Source organism: Harmonia axyridis, chromosome 3, assembly GCF_914767665.1.
Source record: "Harmonia axyridis chromosome 3, icHarAxyr1.1, whole genome shotgun sequence".
Classification (NCBI taxonomy): Eukaryota; Metazoa; Arthropoda; class Insecta; order Coleoptera; family Coccinellidae; genus Harmonia; species Harmonia axyridis.
In genome coordinates this window covers 33139568-33160251 of record NC_059503.1, presented here as the reverse complement: position 1 = coordinate 33160251, position 20684 = coordinate 33139568, and the positions used below count along the sequence as shown (strand labels likewise).

Here is a 20684-nt window from a genome sequence, read left to right as displayed (position 1 = left end):
CAAATTTGAATTTCTCACCTCAAAAAAACCCTATGTACCAACTTTCATGCAACTATTTGGAATCAGTCGAAAGATATTTAAGAAAACGCGAATTATTTTTTCAACTTTAACACCCTGTATATCGGAAACGAAGCATTTCCGGACCCATGTTCATAGGAACTTTTTTGCTTAAAATGATGTGATCTATCACCCGTTTCAGTTTGTCGGAAACAAATCAGAACACCCTGTATATTAAGTTCTTCGATTTCATCCTTGAAACGGGACAATAGGTAAATATTTCTAATTTACTTGGGGATTTGACTAATTTGTGTCTATTTTATACTTATAATGAAGCAATATATAGGGTGTCCGATTTCAAAAAAATACCAACTCTCCTCTATATCTCTTAAACAGAAATTAATATTTATTGACCGTTATGGGTATCATATAAACCATAAAAATCACTGGAAAAAAACGTTTTAGAATTTTTCGAATATGTCGAACAGAAACCAAGAAATAGAAATATTTGAAATAGTAATTTTCCAGAAACACCATCTGGAACTCGAGAAGGAAGCAAAATATTTATGATCCGATTTCTTATAGGGGATCCTTGAAGATTTTTTCTCTAAGTCTTATGGTGCTCGAGATACACTCAATGAGCATCGAATTTGGGACACCCTGTATTAATGTTCAAATACCTATGGAACGTAGCTATAAATTTTGAGTCATACATCACATATGCAATAGTCCGTGAAATGTTCTTAAATCCACAAGAGGCATTGAAGATTTGTCTTTCAAGCCGCTTACAAAGATTCAAAAAACTATATGTATAAATAAATATATATATTATTATTCTTCTAACCTTTTAACGTTCTTTGATTGATTAATAAGATTGACCATTTCCATACTTCCGTAAGTAGCAAAGATTTCAAATTCCCCAATCACCTTTCATATTCTAACGTCAGATGGTATATGAGCATGTGATGCGCGCGCACTAACATACGTAGCAATTGTTTATTCATCCACAGCAGTCTTTACTTTATAGATAAAGTCGGCTAAGATTCAAACAACGCGACCATGCTACATAGTTTTTCAGTTGTTCAAGATACATAATCTGAGTTTATATTATGTCTTATACTGAGGTTATATTATGTCTTTTTGATATCTGAAATGAAATTTTTCATATATCGCGATCTACTAATCAGATGTTAACTTAAATAGGTCTGATGTCTGATCCTGATGAATATTTGAATTAGATCGTGAGTGGTTCCAACGGAATTTCAGCTCTTTAGAATAATAACATAAACGTAAAATCATATTTCAAGTTGTACTAGTCCGATTTTGATGAAACTTAGAATAATCGAGTTGACTTCACATTGAAGATTCAAAAGCAATTTAATATTTTTTTATTCCTTTGGTCTCTATATTGAGATTTCTATGAGGAAGAGATTATATTAAACCATTATGTGAAGTTTACAGTGTATTTATAGATTTTTGTTTGAATTTAGGATTGTTTCAACAATTCAGCGAACAAGTAAAATTAAGTGTATTGCGATTTTTTTTATAAGAAGAAAGAGAAGAAAAGATGGTTGATAATTTTTCAACTTTGGGATTTATTATTTATAAATGTATAGTGTATTCCCCTTTTTTGTTCTAATAAAGATTATTTAATGTACCTAATACTGAAGAATTTAATATTTTTACTTTTGTTCACACCCATTATTGTAATTAACATTGATCTAATCCAACGATTGTATTTTGCAACATGTTAGAAATTTAAATCATCATTTAGTAGAAAGTAGATTTATAAATACTTGTACTTGAAAATTATAATGTTAATGTCGAACTCTTTATACAGGAAGAGGAAAGTAAAAAACCAGTTCTTAAAATAATCAGCAATATTGTTAGTACTGGTGCTACCCTTTCAAGCATAAACCGAAGATTCACTTGGTTAAAAAGTCGAAGAATTAACAATTAATTAAAATGAAGTTGAGAATATATCTTCTCTATATCTTTATTTCTGGCGAGATTAAAATTTTCAATGGAATAAAACTAATATAATACATCTTGTGTTCTTGTTTTAATTACCAACATTCTTTCATCAACTTATAAAAATATCGCCAGATAATAATTATGAAAACAATTGTGAAAGCCGCATTTTTGTGTTAACGTCAATCGACCTTGATTGATATTTCGGTATGAAATTTTCGTTTTGATAACCGATTAATATTATTTTTAGGATTTTAGATGCTTTTTATGGCAATAATTCGATATTTTTAGATTTCACTTAATCTTATCAATATACCTATTTTTATGTTCAAAATATCTACATATTCATTATTGTTGCTTAGTTTCAGAATATAACGAACATAGAGGAAATATTGCGATCACTTTTGGGATGCAATAGCATATTTTAGAAACCTAGAGAGTTAGACTAAAGTACGTGAAGAGCGTAGCTAGGGATACAATTCGCTAAGGGATTAGAACCATTATCCACGCAGTTTATACTCTATTTTATGCACTTCGAAAAATATTTAAAAGATTTTATATCATATTCAGATTATCGACTGCGGCTGCGCGAAGGAAGGTGGACTCTTTATATTTCGGGAGAGGTTTGAACCCCCACTGAATAGAAATAAAGTTATTTATTCGCATGTGAAAAATACAATATAAATAGGCAAGTAGAACCCGAGGTCACCTTCTTGCCGTGATGAGAGGTCTTGTAGTAAATGCCTGCTGTAAAGAAGACAGCGAAACTAAGATTAACTAGAAAATGTGACGTGGCTACATTCCCCATACCTCAACAATCCCATGTTCCCACAAACAACACATTCTCACCAATACCTCCTAAAACATGCCCAAATCTCTAACCCTCCAAGTGGCAGGTTCTAGCAGAACGAGCAACACGAGTAGAGAAGCAGAGCAGCCACCCAGCCTAGCAGAACGTGACACAATAGGCCGAGAAAGAAGCAAGAAGATGCCAACATTTGGATATAAATACGTGGTTGTGTTATATTCAGATTTCATTAAGGAAGTTCCGTTTCACTGATACCCAATCCTTATGGTCTATTGTGCCCTCCATCAGAGCTATTCTCTCCATAACGTGATCTAAGGCTTGTCTTCCAGTTCCACAGATCTGATGAACTCCAATATCTGGGATAGCTTCAAGGAGGCTAATTCCTCACTTCTATAAGTTTCTTGTCCAAAGCAGGTTTTGCGTTGGCTAGCGATAGCGAGTCACCAGGTGATCCGGAGTTTTTTTCTCCTCTCCACAGAATCTGCACTCGTCATTTTCTGTTAGACCCATTCTCATGAAGTGTTTTCTAAGGCGACAAATGTCCTGTGAGGAATACAGTGAGGAGGTGTAGCATATTTTTGCTAAGATCCAGATACTTCTTGGATCTCGCAGAGTCAAAGTTTTTTGGGAGCGATCCAAACCAGGAAGATTCCGCCAGAGTGTTTCTTTTCGGTGTCTTCCTCCTCCTGACACTCTTTCTTGGAGTACGTGGTAGAATAGGGACTACTTATCCGCGGGTGCCAGTCAGGGCCGTCGCTAAGGGTTAGGCAGGGTAGGCGGTCGCCTAGAGCGCCAAAATTGAAGGGCGGCATTTCAAGAATAATCAACAAAAATGTAATATGTAGGAATTCAAAGTATCGACTGAGATTCAATTCGGTCAGCAACAACAGGAAGGGATTCCGACAAATTTAGTTAACATTAAAAACCTACGAAGATGCCGCACTATGCATTATACTCCTAAAAATCCGGATGTCGCGTAATCCCCTCATAGTGCAGTTATTGACACTAAAAAACACTCAACAGGCTTGTCGGCGTTCGCTTTGTTAAACGTTGCCGAATTTTATTGCCACTTATGGCGCGTTCTTGATTATTTTTCTTTTCAATTGTCCGATCAGAATGATTAATCCTCAGGATGGAATGCAAAATATGCGAGAAACGAATACATTTCCCCATTTCCAACTGATTCTTCTTCATACCACATTCCACTATTTTATAATATTTTTCATATCATATTTTGTATATCAAATTATCTAGTGTTGGGCGCGGGCGCATTCGAATTTAAAATAATAGTTCATCCACATAATCCGATTGTTTTACTCGACAATCTAAAGAAAAAAAATGCTTGAAGCTTTTTATAAAGTCATAACTGAGCGAAAGAACCTGAAACCGCAGGGCCCGCTCTAGAGGGGCGGCAAATAATGGAGGTCGGCATTATCTACTTTTTTCGTAAAATCTGGATTCCTGTAAAAATAAATTAATAATTTTTTTTTTATTTCAACGAATTTCAGAAATGATTTTTTTATCAAATCCACTTATCTCAAACAATCTGCATCGAGAATGTCTGCAACATATATTCCAATTTAAAAATCATGGTTCATCCACATAATCCGATTGTTTTACTCGACAATCTAAAGAAAAAAAATGCTTGAAGCTTTTTATAAAGTCATAACTGAGCGAAAGAACCTGAAACCGCAGGGCCCGCTCTAGAGGGGCGGCAAATAATGGAGGTCGGCATTATCTACTTTTTTCGTAAAATCTGGATTCCTGTAAAAATAAATTAATAATTTTTTTTTTATTTCAACGAATTTCAGAAATGATTTTTTTATCAAATCCACTTATCTCAAACAATCTGCATCGAGAATGTCTGCAACATATATTCCAATTTAAAAATCATGGTTTATCCGCATCATCCGGTTGTTTTATTAAATCATATCAAAGAAAATAAAAAAAAAGTTCGAGCGTTTCATGAAGTCGAAACTCAGCAGAAGAATCTGAAATCTGAATTCAATTGTGGGTTGTGGTCCAGGGTCCTTATACTGTGACTAAAGTAGTTCACGGCCAAGGACAAATTAGGGAAATAAAAACACTTATTCAATTTACACTGCTCAACAATTGATAGGGATCACTTACTTGTTCTAAATTTATTTCTGAAATATTCGCTCCAAGATTATAAATTTAGTCAGATATCAGAGTATTTTCAGTTGATAATATGGTTCACTTGAGAAAAGAATGAAAAAATGGAGAGTTGGAGAGAAAAAAAGACTTTATTAGGAACACTCAAAATTCTGTGTTTGAATAACATAAAAATTTTATGATGAAACCACAAGAAGGCTGAAGTTTCGGTTAAGCTAGTACCTAGTTGGTCCCCCACGAGCGCGTCTCAAGCATTCTACCCTACGAGGCATACTTTCGATCCAATCTTCAAGTGTCCAATTGCGGTGCTCCTCAGCCCATTGCCGTCGATGAACCCGGTGTTCCCTATTCAAACGGGAATGTTGTACCCTCCTACGTGCTCTCAAACCACGAACATGTAGTCGTCGTCTTACAGTCTGGTTCGAAATTAGAACTCCTGTTGCAACTCTCAGTGATCTATTGAGCCGCGACGCCGGGTAAGTGGGATTTCTCCTAGCATTGAGGATCAAAAGACGATCTTGGGCAGCTGTTGTACTGCGCTGCCGACCTCCCCCATGAACATAAGCTACTGAGTCGTTTTGGATGAACCTATTCCAAGCCCGACTCACGACACTTTGCGGAACATTCAACCGCCAGGACACTTCTCGCTGGGACAAACCTTCCTGTATCCACCGTATGATTTGGTCCAGTTGCACAGGAGCCAAACGTCTTCTCGGCATGACTGATAAGCTGATATTGTTCTCATTTCTTCAATTATTGTCACCTTATGTGTTTGAACGAGAGAAAAAAACAGATTTAATAACAAATACCACATTGCTTCTCACTCCACCTGTAACAGCCTACAGATAATAATCGATTTTGTCAACAAGAGCCGATGAAGTGAGGAAGACTTTGATATAATCAACTCAAAACATCTTACTTTTTCCTTAGAGAACATATAATGTACAGATATTCACGAGATAACTTGAAAAAAATACAAATGAAGAGAAGTTCATAAGTGATCCCTAGCAATTGTTGATCAGTGTATTTCCAACCCACTAAAAATGTGTGAAGAAGATGATATTTAGATCTAATCGTTTTTAAGGGTCGCTGGACACTTGGGTCGTTATGCGGCTCGGTCGCAAGTACTTTTTCGCCGGACCCGGGAACAGATATGAAAATCTTCAATCTTCTAGTTGTCGGTGCGAGTGTTGCACATATGTTGTAGATATAATTTCTCGTAGACTTGTCTGAACTCAATTGCCTAATTCGCCCTAAAATGCTGCATTTTATGGGCATTCAGGCCGTTTTCCATTCGACCGTTAGCAAAGCCTTTCTACGGATCGCTTAGGGGTGGGGCTTTGATCATTCCAAATTTTTACACCGTTTTTAGCATTTTGATTCGAAATTTGAATCAACTCGAATATTTTCGAGGGAATCGATAGATTCCCTACGCAAGTCATATATTCCATCATGTATTCATAAGAATTCAGTTTATTGTTCATTTTTATATTGATGTTTAGCATTCGTCAGAGTTAGCTTCTGTTAGGGCGCAAATTGTGTCTCTGCCTAGGGCGGCAGTTTGGTTGACGGCTCTGGATCCAGTTTAGGACCTAGAGTGTAATTCTCGGTACACTATTCGATAAGTAACATTTATGCCCTCGAATCTTAAAAAAACGAGGTTAACAGAAATTATGTTAACACTCTACTCTGACAATTCAATAAGATAGAGAATTTTCCAAGGATTACAGTGATGATATTCTTTCTTCAACTTCATATGAAACATTTTCGAGTAAAATTCATTTTTCTACTCGACGGTAGCTATTACGGCCCCTAGCGGTAGAGGTATGAACTTAGAAATAATTTCCAGTGTGTTCTCTTGTACACTTTAGTAGTAAAATTTTTTACCGCAAGTCTCTACGATGGGTGGATCCTGAGATATAGCCGCTTACCTCGCTTATTTGCCCACCCTGTACAATAACGTCATATTTTGACTGACAAGATCATTGAAAAGTTCCACTTTTCCTCCGCCGGTGGGAAAAGTGTTGCTATGTCAACAATGAACTAGTTTTCCGTCCACCGGAGGGAAAAGTGCAGCCTAGCAATGATAACTATCAACATCAACATATACTTCATGTCTGTCAAAATTAATTTAGCATGACAACCTTAGCTAGGCGAATTTTTCATTGATCAATTATAACGATCGTTAATAGATATAAAACTTGGATCTCCAGATTCAAACATTTTGAAAAATAAATAACATATTTTATTCAGAGGAGAAGTGACTTTTTATGGCTCGCCTTCATCTTCAATTCCCCTCCTCGCTACGTTCGACGGGTAAACTCTGCAGGCTCGCCATGAAAAAGCAGTATTAAACAAGATTGATATATTTGTAAGTGACTGCTATCTCCTTAAAAAAGCTAAATAAATGAGAAAGGAAAAATAGTATATATTGTGCAACAATTGGGGAAAGTCCAACATTTCTCACGAGTGTGGAAGTTTGTGGTTTTATGTCCCCTAATTTTAATTAACTTTCTTCATTAAATCTTCTTGAAAATTGAATTGACCAAGGTTCTGCAAAAACTTAATAGCTTAGATATTAATAAGGGCCCTTATGGTCCGGATCAGATTTCCACTATTTTTTTACACAGATGTTCTTCATCCCTGGCTTCACCTCTTCAAATAGTCTTCAACAGATCTCTTGAATCCGGTACCTTTCCATCCAAGTGGAAGGAAAGCTTTGTCAAGCCTATTCATAAATCAGGAACTAAAGTCAATGTAAGTAACTATCGCCCTATTTCCATCATAAGTGCCATACCTAAGTTGTTTGAACACCTGGTGTACGATAGAATCTATAAAAATATTTTGCCTGGTATATCTCATCGGCAACATGGTTTCTTGAGAGGCAGCAGTATCGAAACTAATTTGATACTTTTCACGCAGTACTCCATTAATGCGTTGGAGCGTAGGCGTCAGATTGAGGTCATATATACCAATTTTTCGAAGGCGTTTGACTTTGTCCAACACTCAATTCTTGAATCTAAACTTCTCCAATTTGGAATATGGGGTGCTCTTCTCAGATGGTTGTTGTCGTACTTTAAGTTTAGGACTCGATTTGTTGAGATTAGGGATGCATTATCTGACGCAATTCTGGTAACTTCTGGTGTTCCCCAAGGCAGCCACTTGGTTCCTCTACTATTCCTAATTTTTCTAAATCATATATCCAGTTGTTTTAGGCATTCTCTATCCTTGATATTTGCGGATGATCTCAAAATTTTTCTTGCAAGTGGCAATATAGAAGACGCTCGCAATATCCAGGCTGATCTTACCAGATTGATGAAATGGTGTGAATATAATAGACTGTCAAGTGCAAACACCTAACCATCTATCGCTGTAGCCCCCGAGTTGACTGCACATTCTCATTGTCTAACCATTTCCTTGAAAGAGTAGACAAATCAGAGATTTGGGTGTATAGTATATCCAAAGTCACTTGAACTAGTCCATAAAAACGCTTGACCAGATGTCTCTTTGAAGTGGTTTCCACGATCAGCTTAATACCGAAGTTTATTTGAAAGTATTGTTAGGAAATAAATTCACTGGTCCCGAAGGAATTTCTGAAAACTTGTACAACCCTTGTATAATCGAAATATTCAGGCTTCCTTCGAGTGACTTCGGATGTACTATACTATATGACTGTAACATGAGTTTCAAGCCTCATGTTGATTATATAATAAATAGAGGTGTAAAGTTGCTTGGATTCATTATCAGACACTCGCAGGATTTCCAGTCTGAGGAGACACTTGGGTATCTTTTTGTGACGCTTGTTAGGCCGACTTTGGAGTTCGCTTCAGTTGTGCGGTCTCCTGTTACGTACACAGACTCTGAGAGAATTGAGAAGGTTCAAAATAGGTTTCTTATGTATATTTCCTTTCGTCTTGGCATTGAGAGGATAAATTTTTTAGCTTCGCTCATGATATCTAGAATCCAGTGGCGGCTCGTGAGCTTTCATTCAGAGGAGGCCAAGCAAAAAAAAATAGGTATACCACTAGTGTATCTACTTAGCCAGCGAAATGCATACCCAAGTGCAAGTATGAATAAGTATATATATATATATATATATAGTTATGAAATATTCAAATATTCATCATGAACTTAAATTGACACGTGGTCCAAAAAAAATCAATGTCTATTCTATTAACTTGTCCCTGTTCGAAAATACTGTGAAAACAATCCTAGATGTAAAATTCCACCTTGTTGCCGCAATTGATGGTAATCGATTGGACCCTACTGCATTGAGAACCTCTGTTCTTCTAGAAGATTTGGAAAAAAATGAAGAAAAACCAGACAAATTTGCAAAAAAAATTTTACATTCTCTGATACTACCCGAGCAAGCTTTACTTAAAACTAAATTTAGTGCGTGAGCATTTAAATGACCTGCCATAACTGAAGCTCCATCATACGTCTGCGCTATCAATTTTTTTTCTAAATTCAATTTGTTGAACGTTTCTGTCAAACATTTGAATAAGGAATCGGCAGTTCGACCTGCGTCTGCAAAAAATCCTGCAAATCTTTCAACTATTTGCCCCTCCTTATTTACATATCTAAACACTATGGACAACTGCGAGCTACATGTAATGTCTACCGTTTCATCTGCTTGCCAGGCAAAAAACAATGAATTTTGTAATTCCGCCTCGATTTTACTCCGCACTACAAAACTAACCGCTTCGAACAAATCGTTTTTAATAGATTTTGACGTCCCATAGAAAACAGTGGCATCATTCAAAAACTTTTCTAATTTTGAATCATAGCGGCTAATGAAACACAATAGCTCTTTAAAATTTCCCCTATTATCCGAATCTACACTTTCATCATGTCCTCTAAACGGCAATTCTTGAAAACAAAGGAACATAACTGCGTCAAGTAATCTTTTCAAAATATCCCTGTTTTCTTTGACCTTTTCGTTATGATCTATGATAGTTTGCCTATAACCCTGATCAAGTGAATTTACAATATTGAGTTTTCCGAACAATTCAAATTTAATTGATGCGCCTAAATGAGATTTTGATCTGCCATGTCTTTCAATCGACTCTGTAAATTTTTTAAATCCGAATACCCTAATTTTGACCACACATTGTTTTCTGAATCGTCGGAGAAAAGTAAACAAAACCAACAAAATAATTTATTCCGAACTGTACTTCCGGTCAGCCACTCGCATTTATTGTACCATTGGACGCAGAAGGAACGATTATGCCTGGAATTGACAATTAAATTTTGCATAGCAGGCTGAGGTGTTTTTATAGTTTTGGTAATGAAAATTTTGTCATCGTAAGGCATTTGGCTGAACTTTTTAATCAAAATAAAATCTACAATATCTTCAGTAACTCTGAGTTCCCTACTGACACTATCATTTTCATTTCTAGTTTCCGACGTTTCCGTTTTTCTCGATAAAATATATCTGAATAGCCAGCCAATATCCTTCCTTACCTACAAACTTTGCCGAACAATCCTAACACGAAACCACAAATCACACGCCGAAAGGAATAAAAAGTACTGACCTATCTTTTTCTTTCCCTAATTCTGGCGCTAATAAACAGAAACAGCTGATATAGACCCATCGTTAATCGCCGTGGATCATGTTCGGGCCGTTCGGGTTAAACGAATATATGCTTCGGTCAACGGAGACAGGGCCTCCGGCACGTGATATCCAGCTCGGATTTAGAGTGGCTGGAGCTACGTATCGGGAGAAATTTGAAATTCTACGTTCAAGACAAACGCGACTAGAGAGGAATTGGGCCTCCGCGACCCGCGTCTGGAGTCTGCTGTATTCTTTAGCACATCGCATGCCTGTAGTACGGTGCAGCGATGCGCAATCTTCTCAGTTTTGAAGTCTGTTGCGGAGAATGTATAAATATGATGAAATATTGGGGTAAAAAGTATCCAGAAATTTGAATATTCTATTGATTTAGGTTAACATAATATAGTTGGACTTGAACTAAGAATTAAATATAATGCGGTAAAATTTGGGGAGGCCCGGCCTCCTCTGCCTCCTCTGAGCGGCCGCCACTGCTAGAATCGATCTGCCCTCATTGTACCATAGACGCAAGCGTGGAGATGAAATATTTTTTTCTAGTCGATTTGTGGGGCACTAAACTGCCTTGATCTGCTTGAGCTTTTCAGGTTCCTCCTAGGCGAACCAGAGGTAGAACTCTTCTTCATATCCATAGTTATAAATATAATTACTCTAAAAGTCCCCTGTTCCAAGGATTAGCAGTCACGTCCACGTTGCATCTGTCTTGGGAATTGACCTTTTTGATCGGTCTTTGTCGGGGTTAAGGGAGGATATACAAATATGTCGGGTGATCATAGCGTGAACTTTGATTTTAAACTTCGTTTTTAAATTTTTAAGACCCTTTTCTTTTTTCTTTTCTTTTGTTCTGCCTTTCCAGTTTCGCCTCAGGATATAATCCGTTTATTTCATTGAATAAATACATAAATCAACTCTTTTTTGGCCAATAACGAAATGCTCTATAGTAAAGGTTCGTTATTTTTAATAGTTTTGAGCTCATTCCAATATTTTTCGCAGATTTTGTAGTCCATTTTGATATTGCATTTATCCCTAGTGGCTTAGCTATTATACCAAATTCCTCTTTCCCAATTGGATGTAGGTTTACTCGAGAAAAGTTTGTCACTTGTTACATTTGGACTTGTGGATATTTTTTCCATGAGTTTAAGGTATAAGCGAACAGGACATAAGTCTTCATATTCTTTATTAGTCACTATTTGCTAATCGAAAAGTTGGGTAGTTTTTGATAATATTGGGTTATATTCTACCTGTCCAGCGAAATTTACCAGAAAAACATTTTATTTTTGGAAGTAATAAATTTAGTAATTAGCTGCCTCATTATTCTGCCAGGCCAATTCGAAGGAGCATAATGTGGAAAAATGTATTTTACAATCCATTTGGTCTATCTTCATCATAACTTTCGACCATTCTCAAAAATTCTTCAGTCGAAAAAGTTTATTTTTCTGGCAGCTTTTTGCGCTTTGAATCCTCAGCCAAATGTACTGATTTGAAAATTTAGCCTTGGAACGGATTGATCATTTCATATCATATTATTTAAAAAACTTATCTTGAATCATCTGTGCAGATATGTTCCATAAAGGTTTAACACTGGATTCATTATAATCTTCACCATTTTTCTTCTTCATATCAAAAGCGTAGTCGTAGTCTTATAATTTATATAATACTTATTCATTTCTGTGAGTTTTTCTGCAGTTGTTTTTCGATCTAAGGCATAGTTTCTGTCCAGCAGAAATTCCGAAAACTGATTCCATACAGACGTTCATATTTTCGTGGTATTACCTAAGAGGCACCAGGTTGGCAATATTATCTATTATGAATTTTTTTCAAAAAATTATTTCCAAATCTATCTCCTTCTTGGAATGAATGAATGACAAATTCGTTTGTGATGCGATATGCAATTGGCTATTTGTCAAATATTAATTTCCTAAGATATCATGAATTTGAGAAATGTCAAAATTTTATCGCTGAAAAACCAAATTGTTAGTTTTCTTGACTTGTATGTTTTATCGTTGTGGAACGAGCGTCTCTATGGGAAGGAGTGATATAGTCAGTCAAACTCTGTTGCTTTTCTTTGAACTATTCTATACGGTCAAAGATTCATTCAATCTAATAAAACAATAATAGCTGAGTCTGTAATAACTTAAGAAAAGGAAATCATATGAGAAATGCAAACCAAATAACCTCATATTAAAACCAACTAAAATGGGTATATCTACGAAAGTATTAAACGTAAACGAATTAAACTTTCTTCGTCTGTTTCAAGTAGGTAGGTATGCGGTAGATCTTGTGGTATGTTACTCGCTCTAAAAAAACTTGTCAATCGCAACAAGTAATTACAAAATTAATCGTTTTGCAGAGTTAACTGGTGAGGTTGAACAATAGGAGGAGGTTCAATGAACGACTTAAAATATCTCATTAGGTATACATAACTTTGTTATACATGCTGATACTTTGGTCGGCGAAAAATTATTCAAATCTGATGTATGGTGCAGGATTCCATAGTTTTGGACACATCGGACGATTCCATAACACTCACAATTTTTCGTAAAAACTGATAAAATTCTCGAAACGTTCATTACTTCGACACTGGAATTTTTGGAGATGACATTTCGAAACAATAATTATACTTTCAAAATGTTATCAGTCTGATTCGGCAACCATGGAAAATCCTTTCACTCTTATTATAAAAAGAAATTGATTACAATCCCAAAAAAGGAGGGCCTGTCCGGGATTTGAACCCGGGACCTCTCGCACCCGAAGCGAGAATCATACCCCTAGACCAACAGGCCGGTTGAAGAATTCGATGAATAGGTTTTATGAATAACTATTCAATCACATATCTATTATGTTAGTCAACATCACGAGTTTTCAGTTCTCTTTCTAGTCTCAACCTATTCTCTCAAATAATTCCTCATGACTTTAAACAAAGAACAAGATATTTATAAAGACACTCCTCTACGGCTCTTGGGTATGTTTGTAAGTGATTAATGCTCATTTCCCTTCAAATCTTACATACTGTTTCACAGGGTATGCCAATGAGGTCGGGGAATCATTTAGAGCCATCATTGGAAGGAAATGGGTAAATTTCTCGTATGGTATAGCCACATTATATGTTTTTGCTGATACAATGGATAAAACATGGAAATCGTATGAGGTAATATTTAATACATCATTATTTCAGTTCTTTCAATCAATACAGCTAAGTGGAAATAAATTGATATTCCGATGAGATGTAATATGTGTTGCATAGCACCTTCATTTGTGATTTAATTTTTTTTTCATTTTATATATCTCATTTAGCATATGAAATAGTTATTTGAAAAATTCAATGAACATCAGAAGCTTAATTTTTTTCTTTCAGTTCTTTTAGATAATGCTTATACACATTATTATTGATTACAGAAAAACAAAGAGAATGCGAAATGTTTACAAAAAGTGACAATCAAAGGTGTAGACACTTTAACATGGCAAATGCTTGCTTCTGTCATAGTTCCAGGTTATACGATAAATAGGATTTGTGCAATATCCACTTATCTCATCAAGAAAAGTAATAAGGTTTCTAATAGAGCATGTAGAATAATAGTACCTACAATAGCATTAGCATCCATTCCCTTCATCATAAGTCCTATAGATCATGCAACAGATTATTTGTTAGATAATTCTCTCAGAAAAATAGAGATATAATAAGATGTTTACTTTAAAATTAGATATATGAAGAATGTCGGTCTAGAATAAATCTCAATTAGTTTATTAATTGGGTTTTTTTATTATGTTTTCCAAGATATAAACAAATGCATAAAAATGATTATTGTAAATATTTGCTTTATTTTATTGTAATAAAAAATATGGAGTAGTTTCAATACTAATATTCAAATTCCAAATATTTTGTTGAAGGAATGACTTCATGTACCTACTATTCGTGATCGCAAACAGTTCTGCCACTATATGGTAAATATACAGGAATTCCGATAAATCGAACAATATAAATTACTCATATTTTAAGTTCATATTGATATTATTAGGTAAAAAAAGTTCAAAACAAATTTTCTGTAGCAAATTTCGTGCTTCAGGCCATAATAAAAAGGCCATCCAATTTGTTCAAATAATTTAAAAGAAATATCGCAATTATTGAAGTTATGTAATGTGACATTTATGTCTCCACTAAATATGTGAGTACCAGAGGATTACAGTTCGTTTAATGAAACACTACCTATTTGTATTTTGTGAATGCAGATGTGAACATGAAGCTGGAGCGAGAGAGGAGCCACGGAATTCCAAGACAGAAAGCCAAGCGGCAAAGTAGGTATAAGAGAGAAATATTATAGTGGCAATGGCAAATCTTCAAGTTATCAGTACATGTATGTATAAATCAAATAAAATACTTCTTTAATATACTACATCAGAGCAAGGAATGTCATATAACGTTTTTGAAAATATCTCTTCATAAGGATGTTACATTTCTTTTTTTAATTTATTGAAGATTTTATATTCTCAGGAAGTTTTTGATAAAATTTTCAATGGATAGTTGCAGCACTGTTTTCAACATATGGAATAAATTGTACATATTCAAAAACTTTGGATTGTTAGAAACCTCTCTTTACAGCTAACAAGATCAATAGAGTGTTTGTGTGAAAGTAACACATAATTAAGTAAATGTTTACTTGGAAAACTAGATGCGATCAAAACTTGTTGACTATACCTATGGAATTAGTAGTTCTGGAAAATTTCATCTCGTTCAGAGATTTTGTAAACATTTACATTTCAAATGCACAACTCTAATTTCTAGAATTCCTTAAAGTACTATTATCAGTAACATTCGTTACAGTTCGTCGACTGAAGTTGTTTGTCAGAAAATATTAATTTCAATATGATTCAGTGAAGTAGACCACTTCGAAAGGATATGAATTGATTGCTTGAAAACAGCGCTCTTGGCATATTTTTTATTTTCACACACAGTATTCCATACATTAATATCACCCGTCCTATTAAATGTTAACCTTTTCTGCCAAAAATTTTGTGTAGTGGTCGGAAAAATCTGATGATTTTGCCTTATTTTTTCTGATTTTTTGGGTTATATCAAATTTGACAGTAGTTACCAAGCTACACTTTGGTCTTCGTTAATCTATGGTACTAACACAGATTACTAGTCTTCTTCTTCTTCTTATATCCTTTACTATGTGCTAGGAGATTACTAGTCTGTGGTACTAACGTAATCATAGAAATAACCATTATTACTTCATTAAATTATAATCTAAGGGCCGATTCCACAGTTTACCCTTAAATCATAAGCTTAACGAAGCTCGACTTAGACTAAGTGTAACTTGAATTATTGACTGCATTCCACCATCCATCTACCAAGGACGTATTTTAGTTAAGTGTCGATTCCGCTTTTGAGTACTGCTGACTAGCAATTTTTCTGAACTACTTATATCTTTATTCTGTGGTTACCATAGATAAGAGGGTCCAACTTTAGTATTTATTTAATGAGGAGACTACACTAGGCATTCCAAATATTACAATTGATAATTGATGCCAAATGACAGCAAGAAGAAAGACGAAATTCAAATATGTAGATATGATCCTGTACAACCAATTATATAATAATTTCTAAAAATGAAATTTCATTAAAAAAAACAATAAAATGGAAACATTTAAATTTGAAATTGACATTCCTAGTCTAGTTGTACTTGGGCAAAGTATTAATGATTGATTTTCCATTCATAATCATCATTCTTCTTAAATGAATCTTTACTACTCAACAAGTCAGAGGCTTTCTTCTCCTAAAATGTTTGTTTTTTGGATAATGGATGATTAATCATAAATTACAATGAATTCTATTATTACATTATATTCTATTACATTACTTTTATTTGGAGTTGCTTCTAAATCTTAATATTTGATATATAATCTTAATAATTAAAAAAGTATGGTGCGAATAAGTCCAGACAGAACTAATTTGCCAAACGGTTCTTCTCAGAACAAGATAATCGGTCCTTCTCAGTTCTCAGCAAGGCAGTCGCTGTAACTTTTGTTGATCAAGCTTGAAATGCTGCCCTAGGAGACCGCCTACCCTGCTTTCCAAGCTTGATCAACAAAAGTAACATGTGTAGGAATTCAAAGTACCAAATAAGATTTAATTCGGTCAGCTACACCAGCAACAGGAAGCAATACCCACAAATTTAATTAACAAAGAAAAACAATTGAAGGTGCCGCATTATACATCATACTCATAAATATCCAGAGGTCGGGTATCCCCTCATAGTGCTGTTTATGAGTTATTGACGCTAAAAAAACACATGGACTCGTCAGGCTTGTTGTCGTTCACTTTGCAAAACTTTTCCGAATTTTATTGCCACTTGGGGCGACTTCTGGATTATTTTTCTTTTCAATTCTCCAATCAGAATGTTAATTCCTCAGAATGGAATGCAAAATATACGAGAAACAATTCCATTTCATCGTTTCCAACCTATATTTCTCAATTCCATTCCTCACCTCATTCCATTATATTGCAATATTTTCATTTTGAATCAAATAACTAGGTTGGCCGTCTAGCAGAAACGCTAGACGGGTCCTGGAACCCAATATTATTAATTTTTAGCATTCACATTCTGCAGAGTTAGCTTCTGTTAGGGGGGCAAATTGGGTATCTGCCTAGGGCGGCAGTTTGGCTAGCGAAAGCCCTGGCTGGTTCTCAGGACCACCACTCTGAAGACGGCAGGCGAACACTTGCCGAAACGTCGGTAACAACTAACAGATGATGGAAACATCCTTAATACTTTTCCAACTCTTAGGACCTTTCATATGTCGTTAATAATCAAAATTTATTATTTCATTTATTTTTATAGCATTTATTCTCAGATTAAGTTTGAAGTTCATTCAGAGTATTTTTTGTTGACTTCTCTTATTACGAAATGTATTTTAAGTTTTCGTTTTCGAGGGCATTTTATGGTTGCTCGTTATTTTATTGCATGGAATATTTGTTTGAATTTGAATACCGCAAAAAACCAATCTTGTTCTTGTTGTTTGATTTTAGTCTTGTGGAACTCAATTGTGTTCTGTGATTACAGCTTCTCCACGAGGTGAGTTCCTTATTATTTGCTGTAAAAGATTGAAAATAATCGTCAATGAACGAAATATCGTACTATTTTACTTCATACAATTATTGCTATTATTCTCATTGAAATTATTTACATCATCAACTAGTGGAAATTTTCTATTTCAAATATTTTCGCGCTCCTGCCTATTAGAGAAAGTAGGCCACGGAGTATTGAAATTTTTGGTTAATGACTAACAAGATAAAAGAAGAATAAATAAATCTTCTTAGTTCTTATGTGATTATGTCAGAACTAACCTTGTTTCACTGAGTATTCCATGTATATAATGAGATACTATAACATTAATTAATAGATATAATGCAAACACAGCAGGAATATTAAAATAACTATTAGTTTTTCAAAGTTAATTATTACTTTTTCAGAACCAACCTTAAAATAATTAATCAAAATGTTGAAAATGACGTATGGGTTTCTTTTTAATACTAGAGTATGTTATCGTTCTTCGATTTTCTCACAAATTAAAGAAATATCATCATCGGCATCATTGGAATCTAATCTCCAAAAATCAAATATAAATATTCAAAATGATGAGGTTTTGGATACTTCTACCAATGACCAGCCACAATATAAAAATATTAGGTCCAGGAGTAGAATAGTGTCTGCTGCGTTTGCTTCTTTGAACGACTCAAATAAATTTGAGGTAGATATTAATACACCACATACTGATAGCAAAATATCAAATGCATCAACTGTTGATGACTTGTTGTCAATATCAAAAGGCGAAGGTGTTTCCCGTAGAATTGCTCTGAAGATTGTCTCAGTGCTTGCCGATTGGACTACATCGAAAAAAATTAAGCTAGCTGATTTTGAAAATGATTTGAGGTTTATTAAACTGTGTAAAGTGTTGACAAGAACATATAAATCAGAAAGGTAGGAAATAAAGTAATCTTATCATAACACCTTTTGACATATTTCATTTTTGAAGGTTTGCCGCATCAAAAAGCGAAGATTTGTCCACAGTTCTGAGTGTAACTGCTGATGAAGAAGCAGCCAAATTGATTCAGACAGTGACATTGCCTCAAATGGTAAAGATAATGAAAACATTAGCAAATAAAAAACGACGTTCTACTTTACTCCTCCGTACTTTAGCATATAATATATCTGGAAATTCAGATAAATTGGACTTGAAACATTGTTCAGATTTGCTATTCAGTATGGCTTCTTTGAACTTCATTGATGAGAATTTGTTATCTAAGGTAACATTAGATGTATGCAGTGAGATAGAAAATGAGCCAGAAACCAACAAGAGTGCAGTTATTGGTTCAATTTTGACTAGTTTAGGATTGTTAAAGTACAAGAATACTATTGTTTTGGATGTCTTGAGCAAATGGTTGGTAAAAAATTGTGATATATGTAGAAGTCAGGATGTATTCACTTTATTCATCACTTTAGCCACCTTGAATTATATGCCACCTGATTCTGACAAATTATTGAATGTAAGTATAGATATACTGAAGATTCGTTTTCTTAAATGGTTGTGTTAATGTTATAGATTCATAAATAAAATCTAATTAATTATGATTTTAAAAAAATATTGCAAAATAACAAGCCATCTGATATTGTAATTTTTTAGACTTTCAGTCCCTATCTCACAGAATTAGAAGCTGGCAATCCAAACATTTGGTTGGATCATATCTGGTCTAAGGTAATACTTGATATAGCAACACCAGAAGAAATATCATATATATTGAGAGAGCACTTTCTTCAGTCTTTGTTGACATCTAACAAAGGAAACAGTATGTCTACAAACCTCAAAATTTTGAATATAAATGGTGCTGCTGATTGTCTAATAGATGGTTATAATAAAAACAAGCTACCTGAAAGCTCTCCATTCAGAAATGTTCAACTACAACGAAGAAAGGAGAAAGTTGAAATTATTGACTCTGTTTGTACTTCCTTGAAAAATTTAATGAACATTGAGAAATACTTGAAATTGAATACTGATACAGGTAAAGATTAGAAAGAATATGATTCTAGAATCTTACATTCATACATTTATTCATCAAGATTATTAAAAACCTACTTAAGAATTATAGATTAACAATAACCAACTGAAATTTGTTTTTAGGATATGGATTTACAATAGATGCAGAATGCATTTTTGATGAAAAATTTAGCCCAAAAGAATTTGACAAAGAATTTATGGGTGGAACAAGAATAGCAATTATGACTTTAGACTACCATGATATGACTAAAGGCCGGTCTGAACCCATTGGAATCAATGTTTTTGCTAAAAGAATATTAGAAGCTAAAGGTTACAAAGTGCTACATATACCTTATAATGAATTCAATCCGCAAAGAAAGTTGATAAGTAGAGTACAATATTTAGAGAAAAATTTGAAAGAGTTGGTTATGAATACAACTTAAAGAAATGTTATCTCTTATTAGTGTTTTAATAATAAGGATCACTTTCATAGTTTTTCTTTTTTGGATAATGCAAAGTATGAAATCATTGTTTGAGTTTTCCATCAACTCATAATACAAATATTGTGAATACATTAATATAATATAACAAACGATTTTTCGTTATTATCAATAGCAAATCTGAGTCCTTCAAGAAAAATTTTTCTAAGCCTGTCTGAAATTTTCACAGTATATATTTTGGAGTTGTAGAATATGGCAGTCAAATTTGAAATATAGAAATATCACCAAGTTGGAAGAAATATTATTCTATATATAGCATGCCAACAAAGTAATTCAACAATCCCATAATTCTTGTACTAAGAATTATCAAGGAAAATCCTTGTATTTGTCGTTTTTAATTTTCAAAAATATGTGCATTTTATGCATATTTCAATTGGATATTTCTCACCTCTATAACTTTTTCAAATGGAAATATATGGATTGTGATATATCAGATAAAAGGCCATTCGATTGTCCGTTTAGTGGTGTGACTAAAAGGAAAATTGGTTATGCCTTTTTTTTTTGAAACATTAAAAAATTAGCCGATATGTTATTGGAGAGTACTGCAATCAGGCCATAATTGTTGTACATATAATTATTGAGAATAGTTCTCTATAATATGAGTGCAGATTACAGAAGGCATAGTTATTCTTCCACAAGTTCTTGATTGAAAGAGTGTTAGAATGAATCTTCT

At 34.2% G+C, this 20684-nt stretch overlaps 3 protein-coding genes, 1 long non-coding RNA gene and 1 other non-coding gene across 6 annotated transcripts in view; 3 read left to right on the top strand and 2 right to left on the bottom strand.

The window, feature by feature from the left end:
* LOC123676747 (beta-ureidopropionase) overlaps positions 1-13078 on the bottom strand; it is a 30695-nt gene extending 17617 nt beyond the window's left edge. Inside the window, exon 1 of one of the 2 annotated variants that reach the window (XM_045612920.1) lies at positions 12902-13078. In XM_045612920.1, coding sequence (XP_045468876.1) covers positions 12902-13048 — 147 coding nt within the window. In that variant the 5' untranslated portion in view covers positions 13049-13078. The remainder of the gene's footprint in view (positions 1-12901) is intronic. The other variant, XM_045612921.1, reaches the window with a different exon arrangement.
* Positions 13079-13189: 111 nt separating this feature from the next.
* Positions 13190-13261, bottom strand: Trnap-cgg. Its single transcript has one exon. It is a non-coding gene; the product is annotated as a tRNA-Pro (tRNA).
* A 22-nt stretch (positions 13262-13283) lies between these two features.
* On the top strand, positions 13284-14226 carry LOC123676748 (mitochondrial fission process protein 1). Its single transcript, XM_045612923.1, has 3 exons — positions 13284-13440; positions 13499-13626; positions 13875-14226. The coding sequence occupies exons 1-3, from the start codon at positions 13386-13388 to the stop codon at positions 14154-14156; spliced, it is 465 nt and encodes a 154-aa protein (XP_045468879.1). The 5' UTR covers positions 13284-13385; the 3' UTR covers positions 14157-14226.
* A 285-nt stretch (positions 14227-14511) lies between these two features.
* Positions 14512-14771, top strand: LOC123676750. Its single transcript, XR_006747000.1, has 2 exons — positions 14512-14641; positions 14706-14771. It is a non-coding gene; the product is annotated as an uncharacterized LOC123676750 (long non-coding RNA).
* Positions 14772-17792: 3021 nt separating this feature from the next.
* LOC123675836 (FAST kinase domain-containing protein 4) lies at positions 17793-20106 on the top strand. The gene is made up of 4 exons (XM_045611378.1): positions 17793-18457; positions 18513-19023; positions 19161-19536; positions 19656-20106. The coding sequence occupies exons 1-4, from the start codon at positions 17976-17978 to the stop codon at positions 19952-19954; spliced, it is 1668 nt and encodes a 555-aa protein (XP_045467334.1). The 5' UTR covers positions 17793-17975; the 3' UTR covers positions 19955-20106.
* The last annotated feature ends 578 nt before the right edge of the window (positions 20107-20684 follow it).

Bases quoted from the DNA above. Each gene is read 5' to 3' on its own strand.
- LOC123676748 (XM_045612923.1), top strand. From the start codon at position 13,386: ATGACTTTAAACAAAGAACAAGATATTTATAAAGACACTCCTCTACGG. The intron at 13,441-13,498 runs GTATGTTTGTAA...ACTGTTTCACAG, and splicing joins CACTCCTCTACGGCTCTTGG to GGTATGCCAATGAGGTCGGG. The intron at 13,627-13,874 runs GTAATATTTAAT...TATTGATTACAG, and splicing joins AAACATGGAAATCGTATGAG to AAAAACAAAGAGAATGCGAA.
- LOC123675836 (XM_045611378.1), top strand. From the start codon at position 17,976: ATGTTGAAAATGACGTATGGGTTTCTTTTTAATACTAGAGTATGTTAT. The intron at 19,024-19,160 runs GTAAGTATAGAT...GTAATTTTTTAG, and splicing joins ATTCTGACAAATTATTGAAT to ACTTTCAGTCCCTATCTCAC. The intron at 19,537-19,655 runs GTAAAGATTAGA...ATTTGTTTTTAG, and splicing joins GAAATTGAATACTGATACAG to GATATGGATTTACAATAGAT.